At 38.1% G+C, this 15090-nt stretch overlaps 1 protein-coding gene across 1 annotated transcript; it reads left to right on the forward strand.

Annotated features, from left to right (window-relative positions):
• Positions 1-216: 216 nt before the first annotated feature.
• On the forward strand, positions 217-13100 carry rerglb (RERG/RAS-like b). Its single transcript, XM_042496897.2, has 5 exons — positions 217-559; positions 5385-5441; positions 5672-5745; positions 7721-7869; positions 10312-13100. The coding sequence occupies exons 1-5, from the start codon at positions 508-510 to the stop codon at positions 10595-10597; spliced, it is 618 nt and encodes a 205-aa protein (XP_042352831.1). The 5' UTR covers positions 217-507; the 3' UTR covers positions 10598-13100.
• The last annotated feature ends 1990 nt before the right edge of the window (positions 13101-15090 follow it).

A 15090-nucleotide genomic window follows, 5' to 3' on the forward strand; every position in this document is an offset into this window, starting at 1 on the left:
TCTTTATTTCTTCCTGGTGGGAACAGGCTTCCCTAACATTACAGTATGAAAAATAACACAAATGTCCATAGATGGCAGCCGGATTACAGTTACGGTGTTTGACCAGTACAATAGGTTTAGTCAGCCATGACCCTTGAGTAACCTCTCTCTAGGAGGGGGAAGAGGTAGAAAAGAGAGATATATGGGCATACGAGGGGAAAGAAAGAAGGAAAACTGATGGATTGAGATGAAAAAAGAAGAGAGAGAGCTTTGTTTGATAAAGGAGAGAGAGAGAAAAGAGAGGTGTGAGAGAGTAAAAGAGCACTTGGCACACAGACAGACAGAGAGAAAGGGGGGCGCTTGTTTTCCCTCCTCTCCTCTCCCTCTGGATTTTTAAAAGTATAACAACCCCTTGAAGAGAAAGAGAGGGGGCAGTTTTAGCCTGGACTGTACAGAGCATTTAGTGTGCCGCCGCCAACCCAGATACCAGACACAGAGAGCCAGCTGAGGACCTGACAGAGCACAGGCATGAACGACATCAAGCTGGCCCTGCTGGGGAGCCCGGGGGCTGGGAAATCAGGTGAGAGGCTGGAGGGGATTTTTATTTCAAACAGATGCAGAGAAACTAGCCATTGTACTATCGCTGTAACATGTGTTATAACCTCTGTTTGTTGTTTCATTTGTGGGCTGTTGGTGTTGTGTGTTTTTTTTTTTAATTAATTAAAAAAAAAAAAATTGGTGCATAATAAATCCACTGCTGGAATGTAACTAAATATGTTTTTATTTTGTTACTTTTTACTTTTACTCAATTTACTTTGAAAGCATATATGGTACTTTTTACTCCACTACATTTACTTGGCAACATTATTTTGCAGATTTAAATTATATAAAGGCTACAAAACATGAATAAACTAATACATTATGATGTATTATTACAGGTTAGCTACCCAGCAGTATATAAAGCAGCAGAAATGAGCTCCACCTTTACAAGAAACAACATTATTGTGGCTAAGTATTATTTATAATCCAGTGATATTATTATCATGACATATGCCATTCTGCATGAAGTGTAATTTTACTTTTGATATTTTGAAGGTATTTTGATGGTAACAATTTTGCATTTTGACTTAAGTAGGATTTTTAAGGCAGGACTTCTACTTGCAAGTATTTATAAACTGTGGTTTTGCTAATTTACCTTATTACGTGAGTAAATCTTCCACAACTGAATAAATCACATTTTCAGGATTAAGCTTCTATGTATATTATATCACAACATTATATACCAGTTTCAGTTGTTGAGTAAAAATACCTAACATATAAAAGTGTAGTTGACTATCAGAAAAGCCTTCAATAACTTCTAAATTAAGTATTGGGACCTCCGTGACACACTCAAAGAAAAGCTGTATTTTTCAAGAAATTATCAGAATTGTTGAGGGTGATTTTCCTACACTGATCAGCTTATCAATTAATTGACTAATCTCTTCAAATCTACCTGAGTTAACCTGCTTGTGATTCCAAAATTGTAAAATGGGGATCACTGAATGTATGCTTACAGTACAACTCTATGTTTTGATTAAATAACTCTATTCTGAAGTGGGTTAAAAAATTATGATCAGTGCAAAAGTGATTGACAGTATTCATTTAAAGGTCCAGTGTTTAAAATTTAGGGGGATGTAGTGCTGTCTGGTGGTGAGGATTGTGGATTGCAACCAGCTGAAACATCTCCTCTGAATTCCTTAAGTGTTTGCTGCTCAGGTATTTTTTTTAGAAGGAGCCGAAATATCGGCAGTGGTCTCTTCCTCTCCAAAACAAACAGAACAGGATGTTTAAACTGGTAAGACATGAAATTAAGCATTTTGATGTTACAAATCAGTGTTTTTTAAACGGTGTTTGGCATGCTGAGGACTGGCCGCTAACCTCGCACCTGCTAGTGTGTGCTAAAAATACTCCTCTAATAGCTTAAAATCTTGACGTTCGCCCCTTATATTGACATATGTGGGTCGTTGTAAGGAAACAAAACCCAATGATTCTTACTTTCAGGTGATTAGACACTTAAAAACACCCTTATTATATTCAATTTCTGCCAATATTTCCTCTAAATCCTACACACTGGACCGCAAAAATGACGGGGAGGAGAGGGGGTTCAAACTTCGAGAATCAGAGACGTTGTCGGATTTCTGCAGGTGTAGATTTCGTGTGGGCATGCTGTTTACTCTGCATTAAGCATTAAGACACCTAAGCTTTTATTTTCACAGGGCTTTCGTTTCATGTTACATAACCGCCAAAACCCAAAGCTTTATTGCCTCAATTCGTTGAGATATTAAATGAAATAATAACATTATTTATGCCCAGAGAGAATCCCTGCCTTTCAAAGACCTATACTAGATTCAAACTAATCCATCACAGAGCTGATTTCCTGGGTGAAGAAGAGAGAACATGTAGAACATTGTGGAGTCAGTGAGCTCCAGGGGAGCTAAAGTTCCCTGACACTAGTTTTGTTTATGTTGTAATTAACTAGATCAAGCCTTTTACTCTGGCTTTGCTGTACTGCGCTGACATTTGGTACCACTTACTCTTTGTTTACATATGTGAAAAAGATCTGCATTTTGGGATCCATCAGCTTATTTTCCAAGACTTTCAACAGTTTATGTGACTATACCTTAAATCTACAAGGTCAAGCACATTCCACATTTTATTCTTAAAGTGCAGTGAAAAACGCTGGTAAGGCAGAGGGGGGAGTCACAGAACCCTTGTTGCTCTTTGGGGTGTTATTGCACACATATCAGTATTCAGTCTCTGCAGAGCTGGTTGAGAATGAGTGGCTGTGTGTTGTGTTCAGTCTTCATAAAACAATGGGACGTCTCCGTTCTCGCTGCCTGGCAGTGAAGTAGAGCTGTTACTGTGGAGTAGCCTGTTGAGTGTGTGCGTGCATGTGTGTGCCCATGAAATGTCTTTTCTTCTTGTTGCTTTCAATGCACATTTCTCATCATCTTGTTATTTTGCTCCCTAATTTTGTCAGTGTTAGTAAGAAAAAAGCCTCCCACCCAAAAACTGCTGTTGTGTCTTAACCCTTTAAAACTTGAGCAAATTGGCTTTCTTTCCAACACATGAGAAGACGGCAATGAGCAACAAAGGAAGAAATAACCCCCAAATTACCTAGCATTTGTAAGTATTAGTAAAGAATACAAAAAATGACATGAAAATATTATTTTAAGTAAATAAAAAAACAACAAAAGAAATGTCCCTAACAAATGGTAATAATTTTATAACTTTATCTGATATGATAATTATATTGTTTTCCCCTAATTTTCTCCCAGTTTCTTTTTAAATGTATATTTTTAAATCTACTAATATCTTGCAATTTGTGGAGCCTGTTGCTCATTGCCTTTTCCCATGTTTTTGAAAGGAATAGCACCAGTTTGCTCAGGGCTCAAAGGTTTGAATACTTCCAAAGGACATCTGTAAGCAGCACAAGGAAAGTGATGTCAGTCCTATGTTTTGAATTAACTTAGCATTTTCCACAGCACTTGTGGATGGTTGATAGTTTGCTGGAGCGATACATCAACATGCAGGTGTTGATTTTTCAGATTAAAAAAAAAAGCTTAGCTTAGCTTTATCACTTCAGGTATCCTGCAGACAGCTATTTGGGAAAGCATTCACCGTACACAAACACTCATCCTCCATTCTCAAAAACAGACAAATCTGTTTGCTGTCTTCCAAAATCTTTTATACCCTGTCACCTGCTCAATGGGACCAATCAGGGAGGATCTCTGAAATTACTTGACCAGGTGGCATTAATCTCCCCGCATCTGGAGCTAAATGGTGCTCCCCCCGGCAAAAAGAAGTCACCAAATTTACACAATACTTATAAACAAGTAAACATTCCCTTCTTTGGAACTAACATTAAAGCAGTAAAAAAATACCAAAAGAGACATTTTTAAGTGAATTCCTTAAATTCACTTAAAGGACTACTTCATCCCCCAAATGAACATTTGTATATCAGTTACTCAGCCAGTATAATGTTGAGTTCATAAAGAAAACCTTCTTTTCTCTTATGCCTTCAGGGTGAATAAAGAATCCAAACACTGAAAAAAATCAGGTTTTCTATAGGACTCCCTGATTTGCTAGACCATATAAAGGAATTCTTAACCCCCAAAGGCCATTTGTATATCAGTTGCTCACCCTTTTTACACAGTTTTTCTCACATGCCTCAAGCAAAAAGAAAATTCTTGATAAATTAAAGTCATAGGGGTCCACGTTTAAGAACAGCAAAACTATCAAAACATCTGTTTACACACTCTCACACAACTTGTGCAGTATAATAAAAGTCTAATTTATTATATTTTCTGACAGGGAAGATAAAACTTATGTAAGCTGTCTTCAAAGCTAGACTCCATTAACAAGACAGTCATTTTACCTCGCTGAACATGAGAGCTGTTAATCTCCTTCTGCCTCCATTAGTAATTTGCGAGTATAATTGTGTGACTTTGGTAAATCTGGAAACACTAAAGTCACACTACTGACCCTTCTCTAAGTCCCATCCCTAAAACATAGACTAAACAATCCAATCATAGCATAGCATCGGTAGATAACATATTTTCTTCATTTTCAGGCTGTTTTTGTCTATTTTAAGCTAAACATTGTGCATAAAATGATACTCGTTACCTGGAGTGGCCTCAGGGAAATTATGTTTCTTACCTGTTTCAAAACCAAAATTACCTGAAAAATATAGTGTTAACTAGCTAGCTAGCTACTAAAGCTATAGCCTACTGAATGGTCTGGCAGATCAGGGAGTCCTTCTATAGAAAACCTGTGTGAAAAGGAAAGACTGAACACAAGTACACAAGCATTTCTCAAACACCACATGTTCATATAAACGTTGATCTGTTTAGCGAGAGGAATGTGCACCTTCCTCTCAGCATACATACCAACGTTGACTGAAGGAAATAACATTTTGGGATGGAGAAAGTAGGCTCTGAGCCAGCATGCATGAGTAACTTTTTAGGCCATGTCCATATTTGTGTGTTCCCATAGCCTTAGCATAACCCCTGTATAACCCTTTAGAGGCCCATGACCACAGCTTCAGTCCTTAATAGAAACTGATTGTCTGTGGGACCAAAGCTAGTCAGTTTTATGTGTAGCTCTCAGTCTGGAGGCGAAGCAGAGGGGGAAATATAACCATTCAGCTTGCCAAATATGCACACAGGCCTTCCAGCAAAGCCATACAGCCTCTTTCATGTGAGGCTACAGTTTCACCACTCCAATCTGAAACTGCTGGCACCGCGATGCGCCTGTGGGAGTGAATTAAGGGTCATTTAAGCCTCACTGCTGCTACCTATGAGGGATGAGAGTGTTACGATGCCATGATTCATTTTGCTGGTTTTCATTTCATCTGTTTCCTCCAGCTGTCCTTGTGCGCTTCCTGACCAGACGCTTCATCGGTGAATATGCTTCTAACGCCAGTAAGTGTTTCCAGATTTGATGACATTGTGGTTTGATGGGAGTTTGGGAGTGTTTGGACCTGCAGATCAGAGCCTATCTCCAGACGTAAATGTTGCTATTTTATCACTTAGTGGTGCAATAATTTCATCTGAGCATCTTCTGTATGGAGCTAGTGTTGATCCTAGACTCGAAGGAGCCCCTGGCTTAGTGTGTTATTTCATTTTAAGTGTTTTTTTTTTTTTTTTTACAGATTCCCTGTACCATAAAAGGCTGTCAATAGATGGCAGGCAGCTGAATTTGGAGGTGTTTGACCCCTGCTCTCAGGTACCACACATCACTAACACACTTTTTTTTACCCTGATCCAAATGTTTAGATGTGTATATTTTTTTCTGAATTTTTAAAAAAAAAATATTTATAAGAAAAATAGAGCAGCACTTGGACTTAAAAAGTTCCTGTTTCAAGTTCCTTGATTCCCTCTGACATTTCAGCCTATTGTATGGAAGTTAAATTTCATTTTCCTGCATTTTCCAGACTTATGATTCAAAACTTAGATGACAATATCACTGTTGCAAAAACTATCAATAAATCATTAGTGTTTAGAGAAAACCTGATGTCTTCCACAGGTAATGGGCCAAGATAAACACTCCTATTTTTTTTATATGTCCTCAGTGTTTGGAAGAGTTTTTAAAGCCCCAGAATGGTAGAAGTTACTGAATCCATCAAATATCCTTCAGCTGAGGTGAAATACACTAATTTCTTGTTTCGGAGCTACAAACATTTCAAATGATAAAAATTGGCCAGTTTTCAGTCTGCAGTACATGCCCCTGACCTTGAATGAATCATGGTCAGATGTTTACCTTTGTGTCGGCACGTGTACGATTCATACAGCACTTTAAGGTTAAACCTGCAAGGTTTATGAGAGTATCCCGAGGGGATGTGTGCCAGCAGCTGTGTCTTTGAAGAAAAGAGCCATATAACTGCTAACCTCTCTTTCAGCCAGACCAAAGACCTGAGAGGCCTTTTACTGCAGAGTTAGTATTTTATTGGAATACCCCTTGGCTCAGCAGAACAAGAGCAGCTCATTGTCTTTGTTGGTTTATTTCACTGTAAGGCCGCCCTTTCATAAGAAACACTGAGTCAATGACCTGCCCTTCTGACCTGCATTGCACAGTCAATAACGACAGAGGGATAAGTGAGTTTTTACAGTGCTCAGATGTGTCCTCGCGCCCCTTGTCCTTCCTACACTGTTTATTTCTCCTCAAGGTCACTAAAAAGTCCCGTCCTCGCTCTGCATGTGTTGGTGAGGGTGTGCAAAAGTAAAAATAGCTCTCTAAGAAGTGGGGCAACAGAAACACACACTGTGTGTTTACAGAATGCACTTTCTAATATGTCATTTAAGAAAGCTAAAAACACCTTTATGAACAAAAATTATAGAGCAATATTGAATGGGTATACAGGGCAAAGACTTACAGAAGCAACGCAACTTAAAAACGTGTCTCTAGACAAGGCCAGGTGGCTTTTGTGCAGCACATTTCATACAACAGGGGCAATGTGCTTTACACAGCAATAAATTATAAAACATATTAACCCTTTGAAATCTGGGTTGACATAACTTTTCTTGTACTGCATTCAGACACCTTCAAAAGTATTTAAACCTTTGAACTTAAAGGAAATTGGTTTGATTGCTTTCAAAAACATCGGGAAAAAGGCAATGAGCAACTCAGCAAGAAATGTGCCGCAAACTGCAAGAAATGAGTAGATTTAGAAAAATCATTTTTTTCTAAAATTATTTCGATACAATTATCATAATTTTTAGTCCGATTTATTTTCAGATCATTCACTTTTTTCTTTTAGTTTTTTTTTTTTTTTTTTTTTTTTTTTAACTTTTCTGTTTACTTGTTTTTAATTTCTTCTAATTTTCAGGTATTTTTCTTATACTAAACATAACAAATTTCTTGCAAATTTCTGTGAGTCTTTTCCTCTTATGCTGCTCATTGCCTTCTTTATATATTTTTGAAAAAAAGTCAAGCCAATCTGCACAGCTTTCAATGGGTTAACTAAATCAGAGCTAACCGTGGCCAAAGCTAGCTGAAACAATGAGCCACTTCTATCAATCCAAAGCTGATGTTGATTATTTTACATCCACTAAAAGACACAATGTAAAGAACATTTGGCTCATCTGTGTAGTTGAAACAGTCCCAGTAAAAAAAAAAAAGCCATACGGGCATAAAAACACACTACCTGAATTTAATCCAGTCAGTGTGCCACCAAAATAAAAGCATGTGTCATCTTTGGCAGAGCTCGGAGGCCAGGTGTATACTGGAGGAGCCGGTGGACTGGGCAGATGGCTTCGTGGTGGTGTACAACATCAGCGACCGCACTTCCTTCATCAATGCCAAGAGCATCTTGCGGCAGATTCGAGAGGCACGCGTGGACAGCTGCAAAGGGTCAGAAGCACAATGAGGTTATTTTAATATGAAGTGTACAGAAGCTGATGGGGAGCCTATGCTGGGTTTTAAGAAAACTGAGACATGGTGGATTAGAGCAGCTTTTCGTCTGGTGTTTCAAACTATTTCCAGAAACGATGAGGTGTTTCGCTAAATATCTCAGATATGCTTGTGACTTGGGGTCTCTTATTGTATCAATATTTGGGTTAAATGTATAAACAATGTCAAGAATGTGTTAAAAATTCAGAACGTTGCCTGAAAGCTATCTGATATCCTCTGTTAATACAAAACTTTGTGTAATTGAATACAGTCTGGTTTCCAGCTTGGTATAAATGCCATTTTGAGTTCATCCAAATGGTTTTAAAATTGTGTCTTAAACCCTCAGAAAAATTGCTTGATTTCTTTTGAAAACATAGGAAGAAGATGATGAGCAACATGAAGAAACAACCCAAAAATTAGCAAGAAGTTTGTAAAAAGTCCAGGAAAATAACCTTAAGATTTGTAATAAAAATGAAAAAGACATTTCTTTGAAGACAACGAACAAGAAATGACCTGGAAAAACTGCATCAAAAATTCTAATTCTTCTTTTTCAACATACTTTTATATCTGTAATTCTGGTAATTGTGCATATTCTTTTTCCCAAGCTTTTTAAAGATAAATTTCCCCATGTTTTTTTGAAAGAAATTGCACCAATTTGCCCAGGGTTCAAAGATTTAAATACGTGAAAGGTCTCTGAAAGTAGCACCACAAAAGTGCTGTTGTTTCAGGTTTCAATGGGTTATTTGTCAACTTTTCTCATCAAAAATTAGTCCTTTAGTTGTGGTTAAAACATCCAAATTATCAAAACTTAAATACCAAAAGTCTTAGAAGTATTATCAACTATTTACAACCACTACAGCACCTCAACATAGTGTAAACACTGAGAAAAAAAGCAAACGTAACGTCTATGACGCTGAACAGGATTTCTTCATCTTGAATGCCAGGAATGTTGGGAGTCCGACTGATAAATGATTCATGATGATGAGTGTGCGAGAGATTCACCTTAAAACCAACAGGGATCTAGTAAATTTGGTCTGCTGGAGAAATCCATCAGGCTGCCTGTCATGTGCTAAAGCCTCCTGATAGTGTGGAAGGAAGAGATTTATCTGTCAGTCAGTATAAATGTAGAGGAGTGATTCTTGATGTGTGGAAATCAAATGCAATTGGTCAAAATCAAATCAACTCGTGTTTATGGCATTTTTAGAAATTTGATTTGGCTGTTTGCTCATGCAGCTCAGACCTAAGAAATCTCTAAACATTTTTCTTAAAGGGACAGCCCCCCCCCCCCAAATCAATAATCCATATATTTACTCTTACTTGTTGTACCGTACATTGGTTTGGTCTGAGTTGCTGATATCGGTCGTTGAGATTACTGCCTTCTCTCAAATATAATGGAACTAGATGGCACTCAGTTTGAGGTGCTCAAAGCACAAAAAAATACAGTTGAAAAACTCATGTATACGTCCTCGTGATGACTATGTTCTATGTTCACCGGCAGCATATAATAACACAGTGCCCGATTCTGTCCGACCACATTCTCAGCTGACAGCTCAGCTGAGCGTAACATGTAGGGCAAAAAGGCAAAAATCACTGCAAAGGTGCCAGTTTTTGATGACTATGGAATAAGAACCGGCTGCTTAGTCTGTAGTCTTTATTTGGAAAGGAAAAGTGGATGGCTGACAGGATGGATTTTAAATGCTTTTTAGCCAGTTATCATATCAATAACACAATCTGATGTTGACAGAACAAATGATATTTACCGTACATTAACAAACAATAACAGGAATAATTAAAAACCATATTTACTTAAGAGCTTATTGGCACGAAAATCTTACATAATATAACAATTTTTTTTTCATTTGCACTGCCTCTTGACTTTAGTCATTTGTTTACTTTTCTCACTTTTGTTTCTCATCTTGTGCATGAGCTGCACGGCCAATCAGTGTTATTTCATCCAGCAATGGACTCCGCTGTCTCCGACACTGATTCAACATGCTGAATCAATCTGAAAAAATCTGACAAGGGCCAATAACGGCCAACTGTGCAGGACATGTTGCAAAAACTAGAGTTACAGATGCTCACCTACATCCCAACATTGAACAATTGACTAATGGCTTGGTGTGTAAGGGCCTTAACAGGTTATGTTTTTATGACTGCATTGTTACATTACATGAAAATAATCTGAATGTTTGCCCATATGGTTCAGAATAATATTCAGTGTCTTGTAAACTTTTGAATCTTGACTACAAAGTAAAATAAAAAAAAAAAGTGTCTGAACAACACTTCTCTAGACAAGACGTTGCCATCGTGGGTTGAGGAGTTTTAAAATAATAGTAACTTTTCAGGAAACTGCTACTTTTATTTCCTCCACACATGTCCACACTGACTTGTCTCCGTCTCCAGGGAGGTGGACGTTCCTGTGTGTCTGGTGGGCAACAAGCAGGACCTGTGTCACGCGCGGCAAGTGCGTGAGGATGAGGGACGCTGCCTGGCTCAGGAGAACCGCTGTCACTTTCAGGAGGTCTCAGCTGCCGAGAGCTACCAGGACATTGCCAACCTCTTCACCCAACTCATCCGACAGGTGATGGAGCTCCTCAAGTACAGAGCAGACCGACGACGCTACAGTGGCTCAAAGTCGATGGCCAAGCTCATTAATAATGTGTTTGGTAAAAGGAGGAAGTCAGTGTGATGGTCCCAGTGGAGTCAGCTAGAGGGACTGGGTTTAATTTGGACCCAATTTAAAGGGAACTGGCCAAGAGGTTACATGCTGGGTCTAAAAACTGTTTAAGCGTAGCGGTCCAACATTAATCTCATGTTCATGATTAGTGGAAAGGATTGGATGGTTTCAAAATGTACAGATCAAAATGTTTTCTTTTTCACATCTTTGTCAAGTTTTGTGCTTTTAATTGTCTTGGTTTTGACATGGTTGCCAACCTGAAGGTCGGGACCCTAAAAAGGGGTCACAGCAGAACCAACTCGTTCCCATCCCCAGGGCCTCAAATTTCGATGCTTTGTTGCACCCCCCGGTGAGTCCATATGGGACACAACAGGCTTTCAACTTCACATTTTCATCCCAAGTCATCACATATTGCTGTGGTGGATGTCGCTATGTTTAGGCATTGAAAGCACATGGCAACCAACACTAGGACATCAACAAAAGCACTTGCTGGCACAGTGTAAAAAAACCCCAAAAAACAGAACCATCACATCCAGATGATGAAAGTCCGAGGTTTGCTGGGCCCATTCACCACCCTTCCTGCCCACCTAACAGGAACCCTCATTCTCGTTATATGAATTTGTTTTCAGCAGCGTTTCAACCTTATGCAAAAGGACTGCGTATCATGCTGCTGCAGCAGGTGTCGGCCTTCGGCATATAATAACACTGCAAAGCCTCCTACCTGGCCATGTTCTTAGCTGACACCATCCAGCAGCATATAATGCAGACAGGAAAGGTGGCTATTGGTGACAGGATCTCACACCAAAAGCACTGCAAAAGTGGTATTTGGCGATTGTGTAATGAGAACGGGCTGGCTTCAATCGACTAAAATGCAAACCCATCTGTGGCAGGAGTTAACACTGAGAGCATCTGACGTAGTATAAAGACAGAGTAAATCTGCATATGAAGGATGGGACAAATAAAACAAGACTTTTAGCCAGGAGACCTGCAGTTTCCCATGTGAAACCAAAAATCAATGTTGTTCTAATGTTACTTTATATAACTGACATACATGGCTATAATCGTCTGAAACCAAAAGTTAACGTCAACAAACATGGTTATTTTAACCCAAACATGATCTTTTTCTGAAACTAATCAAGTAATTTTGGTACCCAGGCAGAACTGCAAGAGTTTTGTAACATTAACCAAATGATAGGCTCCAGTTTGTTTCAGCTGTGTGTCACATTGAGTTGCTCAAGCAAGCCCTGCGTGTCTCCGTGAGATGCTAAGGGCCATGACAAAGCATCAGTATTTGACAACGTGGGAATGAGAATGAGTAGCCTGTACAGGACAGGGAAGCATAAAAAATGCATATCTGCAACACAGAATACGTTTTTAATAAGAACCCCCTCAGCACTATATACTAAACAGTTAACTGTGCTCTCAGTAACATACTTAACAATGCTAAAGAGGATTTTCTGCTCAAAACTGGGCCACTTACCCCCAGGGGTGACTTGGAGGCAGACTGCAGGATGGGCACAGGCACAATGCTTCCAAAGCAACATTGCTAGCTAATGTTAGCTCCTAGCCAACCCAGCTGGTGCTCAGTGTGGTAAACTGAAGAGTAGCAAAATTAACCTACACACCATCATGCCTAACCAAGTCAAAAGTATCGGCTGTTAATGGATTCATGATTAACTATTGACATCCCTAACTGGACCGTTCTTGTTTAACTGCCTTTGCCTTTCTGTACTTTGGAAAGACATGTCTTTAGTGCAGAGTGATATTGTTTTTTTGTATTGTTTGAGGCAAAGGAAAAAGCTGTTTTAATGCATTAATGAATGCAGTTATATAGTACTATTTGGTAGCCACAATGTTTGTTTAATTACAATACTGCTGATTGTTATATGTCATATTCTCTCTCTTATGGCATCCATGACTAAAGGTATAATTTACATTTATTCACCTGTATAATAATGTATGTAACCATTTCATATTATGTGTGTGTGTATATATATATACACACACACACACACACATGCATACATACACTGTATTTATTATGTGTTTGCACAGAATCTTGGTAACTGAAAAATATCTTGAATGTTAAATCAAGACTCAAACTTTCTACATCTTACAAAAAAAACCAACTATTGACACAAACCACGTAAGGGCATGAACTCATTTGAGCTCATGCTGGTGCTGTTATTCTTTTCAAATCCTGTTATGCCACCACAATGCTGTAAAGAAAGAATGAACCAACCATTGTGGAAAATAAGTTCCCATATGTAGTGTTTTGTACATGAATGTTCCTTTTGTAAATACTGTAAAAACACTGGGGCTTCCAGAGGAAATTAAAGTTAAACATTGCTTAATAAGATGCCTGTTTTAGTTCTTCAGAGGGACTGTTTTCACTTTGAGCTCAACAGTAATTAGATGACCGTGAGAGGAAGCATGTCTCTAAAGCCTTTGAGGAATTTCCTGTGCGTAGCTGCTAAAAATAGCTAGTTTGGAGGCAGGCAAGTGAGAAATGCACCATTATTATGCTGAATAATGTCCTCCAAAACTGAGAAATGTCCCTGAAGTAGCCACTAGATGGCAGCACAAAACACCACAATAATGGGCTCTTCCTTGCCCCTCAACGTTTATTTTCTGTTCTTGGGGACTGGTCTATTACACACTGAATCAGTATTTATGGAAAAATATGAAATTCATTTATTTAAAAAAAAGAAAAAGTAAAAAACATATATATAAAAAATAAATAAAATCAAGTTTAGAATTTTATTATTTTGCATTTCAAAACACTTTCAAAGCCCATATTGACATGAAAAAGCAATTCTTACCAGATTGTCTTGATTGGGACCCAAATAACAGCATCTGCACTTTTCAGGAGTTTCAGTTTAGTTGCTTCCTCTGATTCATACAGGTCCCATATGCCTGAAACTACTGTTCCCCAAGACAGTAAGGCATATGACTGGTCACAACATACCAACCTATGGACATCACTTAGACCCGAGTCTGCTGGTCAGTCTCTGGCTGGTCTGCTTTCAGTTTACACCCAATTAGCAGCGCTGTATTAAACTTCTGTGATTTAGTTTCATCTGCATGTCTGTGGTGATTGACACACTCTAAAATGCGGCTTTGCCATCTTTGGCCATGTGGTTGCCTGCTGATATCAGTTTAATGAGCTGCACCTGTGTGCTCAGCTCATAGGTGGTAGCAAATTCAAGATTGTTTAGGGATCCCAATATGCAGAAATATTAAAACACAACAGACAAAAAAACTGCATGGACTATAGTATAGTCTGTAAAGGGAAGACTCATGAGCACCAACAGAACCCATTTTCATTCAGATTCATCCCTCGTTTTCAGTCAGTTGGTTTTTAGGTAGATCTTTTAAATAAGGACTGTGGTTAATGTAAGCTTAACCCTTTGAAAACTGAAAAAGTTACAAGAACATTATCTGAATGTAAGCATTTTTTTTTCCAAATGAGTAAAAGGAAGAAAATAAGTGAAAAACAAACAAACTTGAAAATTACCCTTAAAAGTGCTGTCCTCTGTAGTATAGTTTTAAATATATAGTTTAAAGAACTACAAATGCAGTTTTTTGGACATTTTCCCCATTTTTTTTGCAACGTATGATGGGTCCCTCTTGCCAAGTTGCTCATTAGGTATGGAAATCAGACCAATTATCCCAGGTTTCAGAGGGTTAAATGCTTGTGAAAGGTATCTGAATGCAGTACAAGAAAACTGATATTAAATCATCCAGATGTTAAAAGGTTAACAAATCCAAATACTACAATCTCCATAATCATCCATATCAATAATTTATTTTTAAAAAAAAAGAATTTAATGATTCTGTTCACCAGAAGTCTTAATTGTGTCTAACTTGACGGTGGAGCGCTGTAGTTGTTACTCACCGTGGACCCTCACAGGAGACTGTTGATCAAACTTTACAGTGTTTTACCATTGGTTTGGAGATGCTTTAAAATAATTTCTGACCTTCCTAATCCTACATAGTAATTTAATTAATCAAAATGTTTTTTTATTTTTATATGTATTAATTAATCTAAGTATGTATTATTTATGTTATTAAACAAATTTTACTTGTCACTTATTTAAACAGTACGAATAAACACAGTAAACACACTATAGTAAATAATAAAAACAAAAAAGAAAAAGGGCATATTTAGAATAATTTACATTCGCTATTACAAAGTTGGGCAGAGTTGAATTAATTTTATTTTATTTAAAAAATATTTTATTTTATTAATTCTAAACAAACAAAAACTACTGCTAATCCTAAAACTAATGAAAAAACAAAAATTAAACAAAAGTTAAATGAAAGACATGCCTCAGGGGCATTTCCTGGTTCTGAGAACATCTGGGGTTAAGCCCCTTAGGGAAATGCCCATTCTAGCCTGAGATCCTAAAACGTGAAATGGTTTGTGGGAGGAAACCGAAGCATCCCGGAGAAAACAGGCACAACGCTCAGACGCTCAGTGTACTGAGCCACAATGTCGCCCT

This window comes from Plectropomus leopardus, chromosome 7, assembly GCF_026936395.1.
Source record: "Plectropomus leopardus strain MGB_pleo_1.0 chromosome 7, ASM2693639v1, whole genome shotgun sequence".
Taxonomy (NCBI): domain Eukaryota; kingdom Metazoa; phylum Chordata; class Actinopteri; order Perciformes; family Serranidae; genus Plectropomus; species Plectropomus leopardus.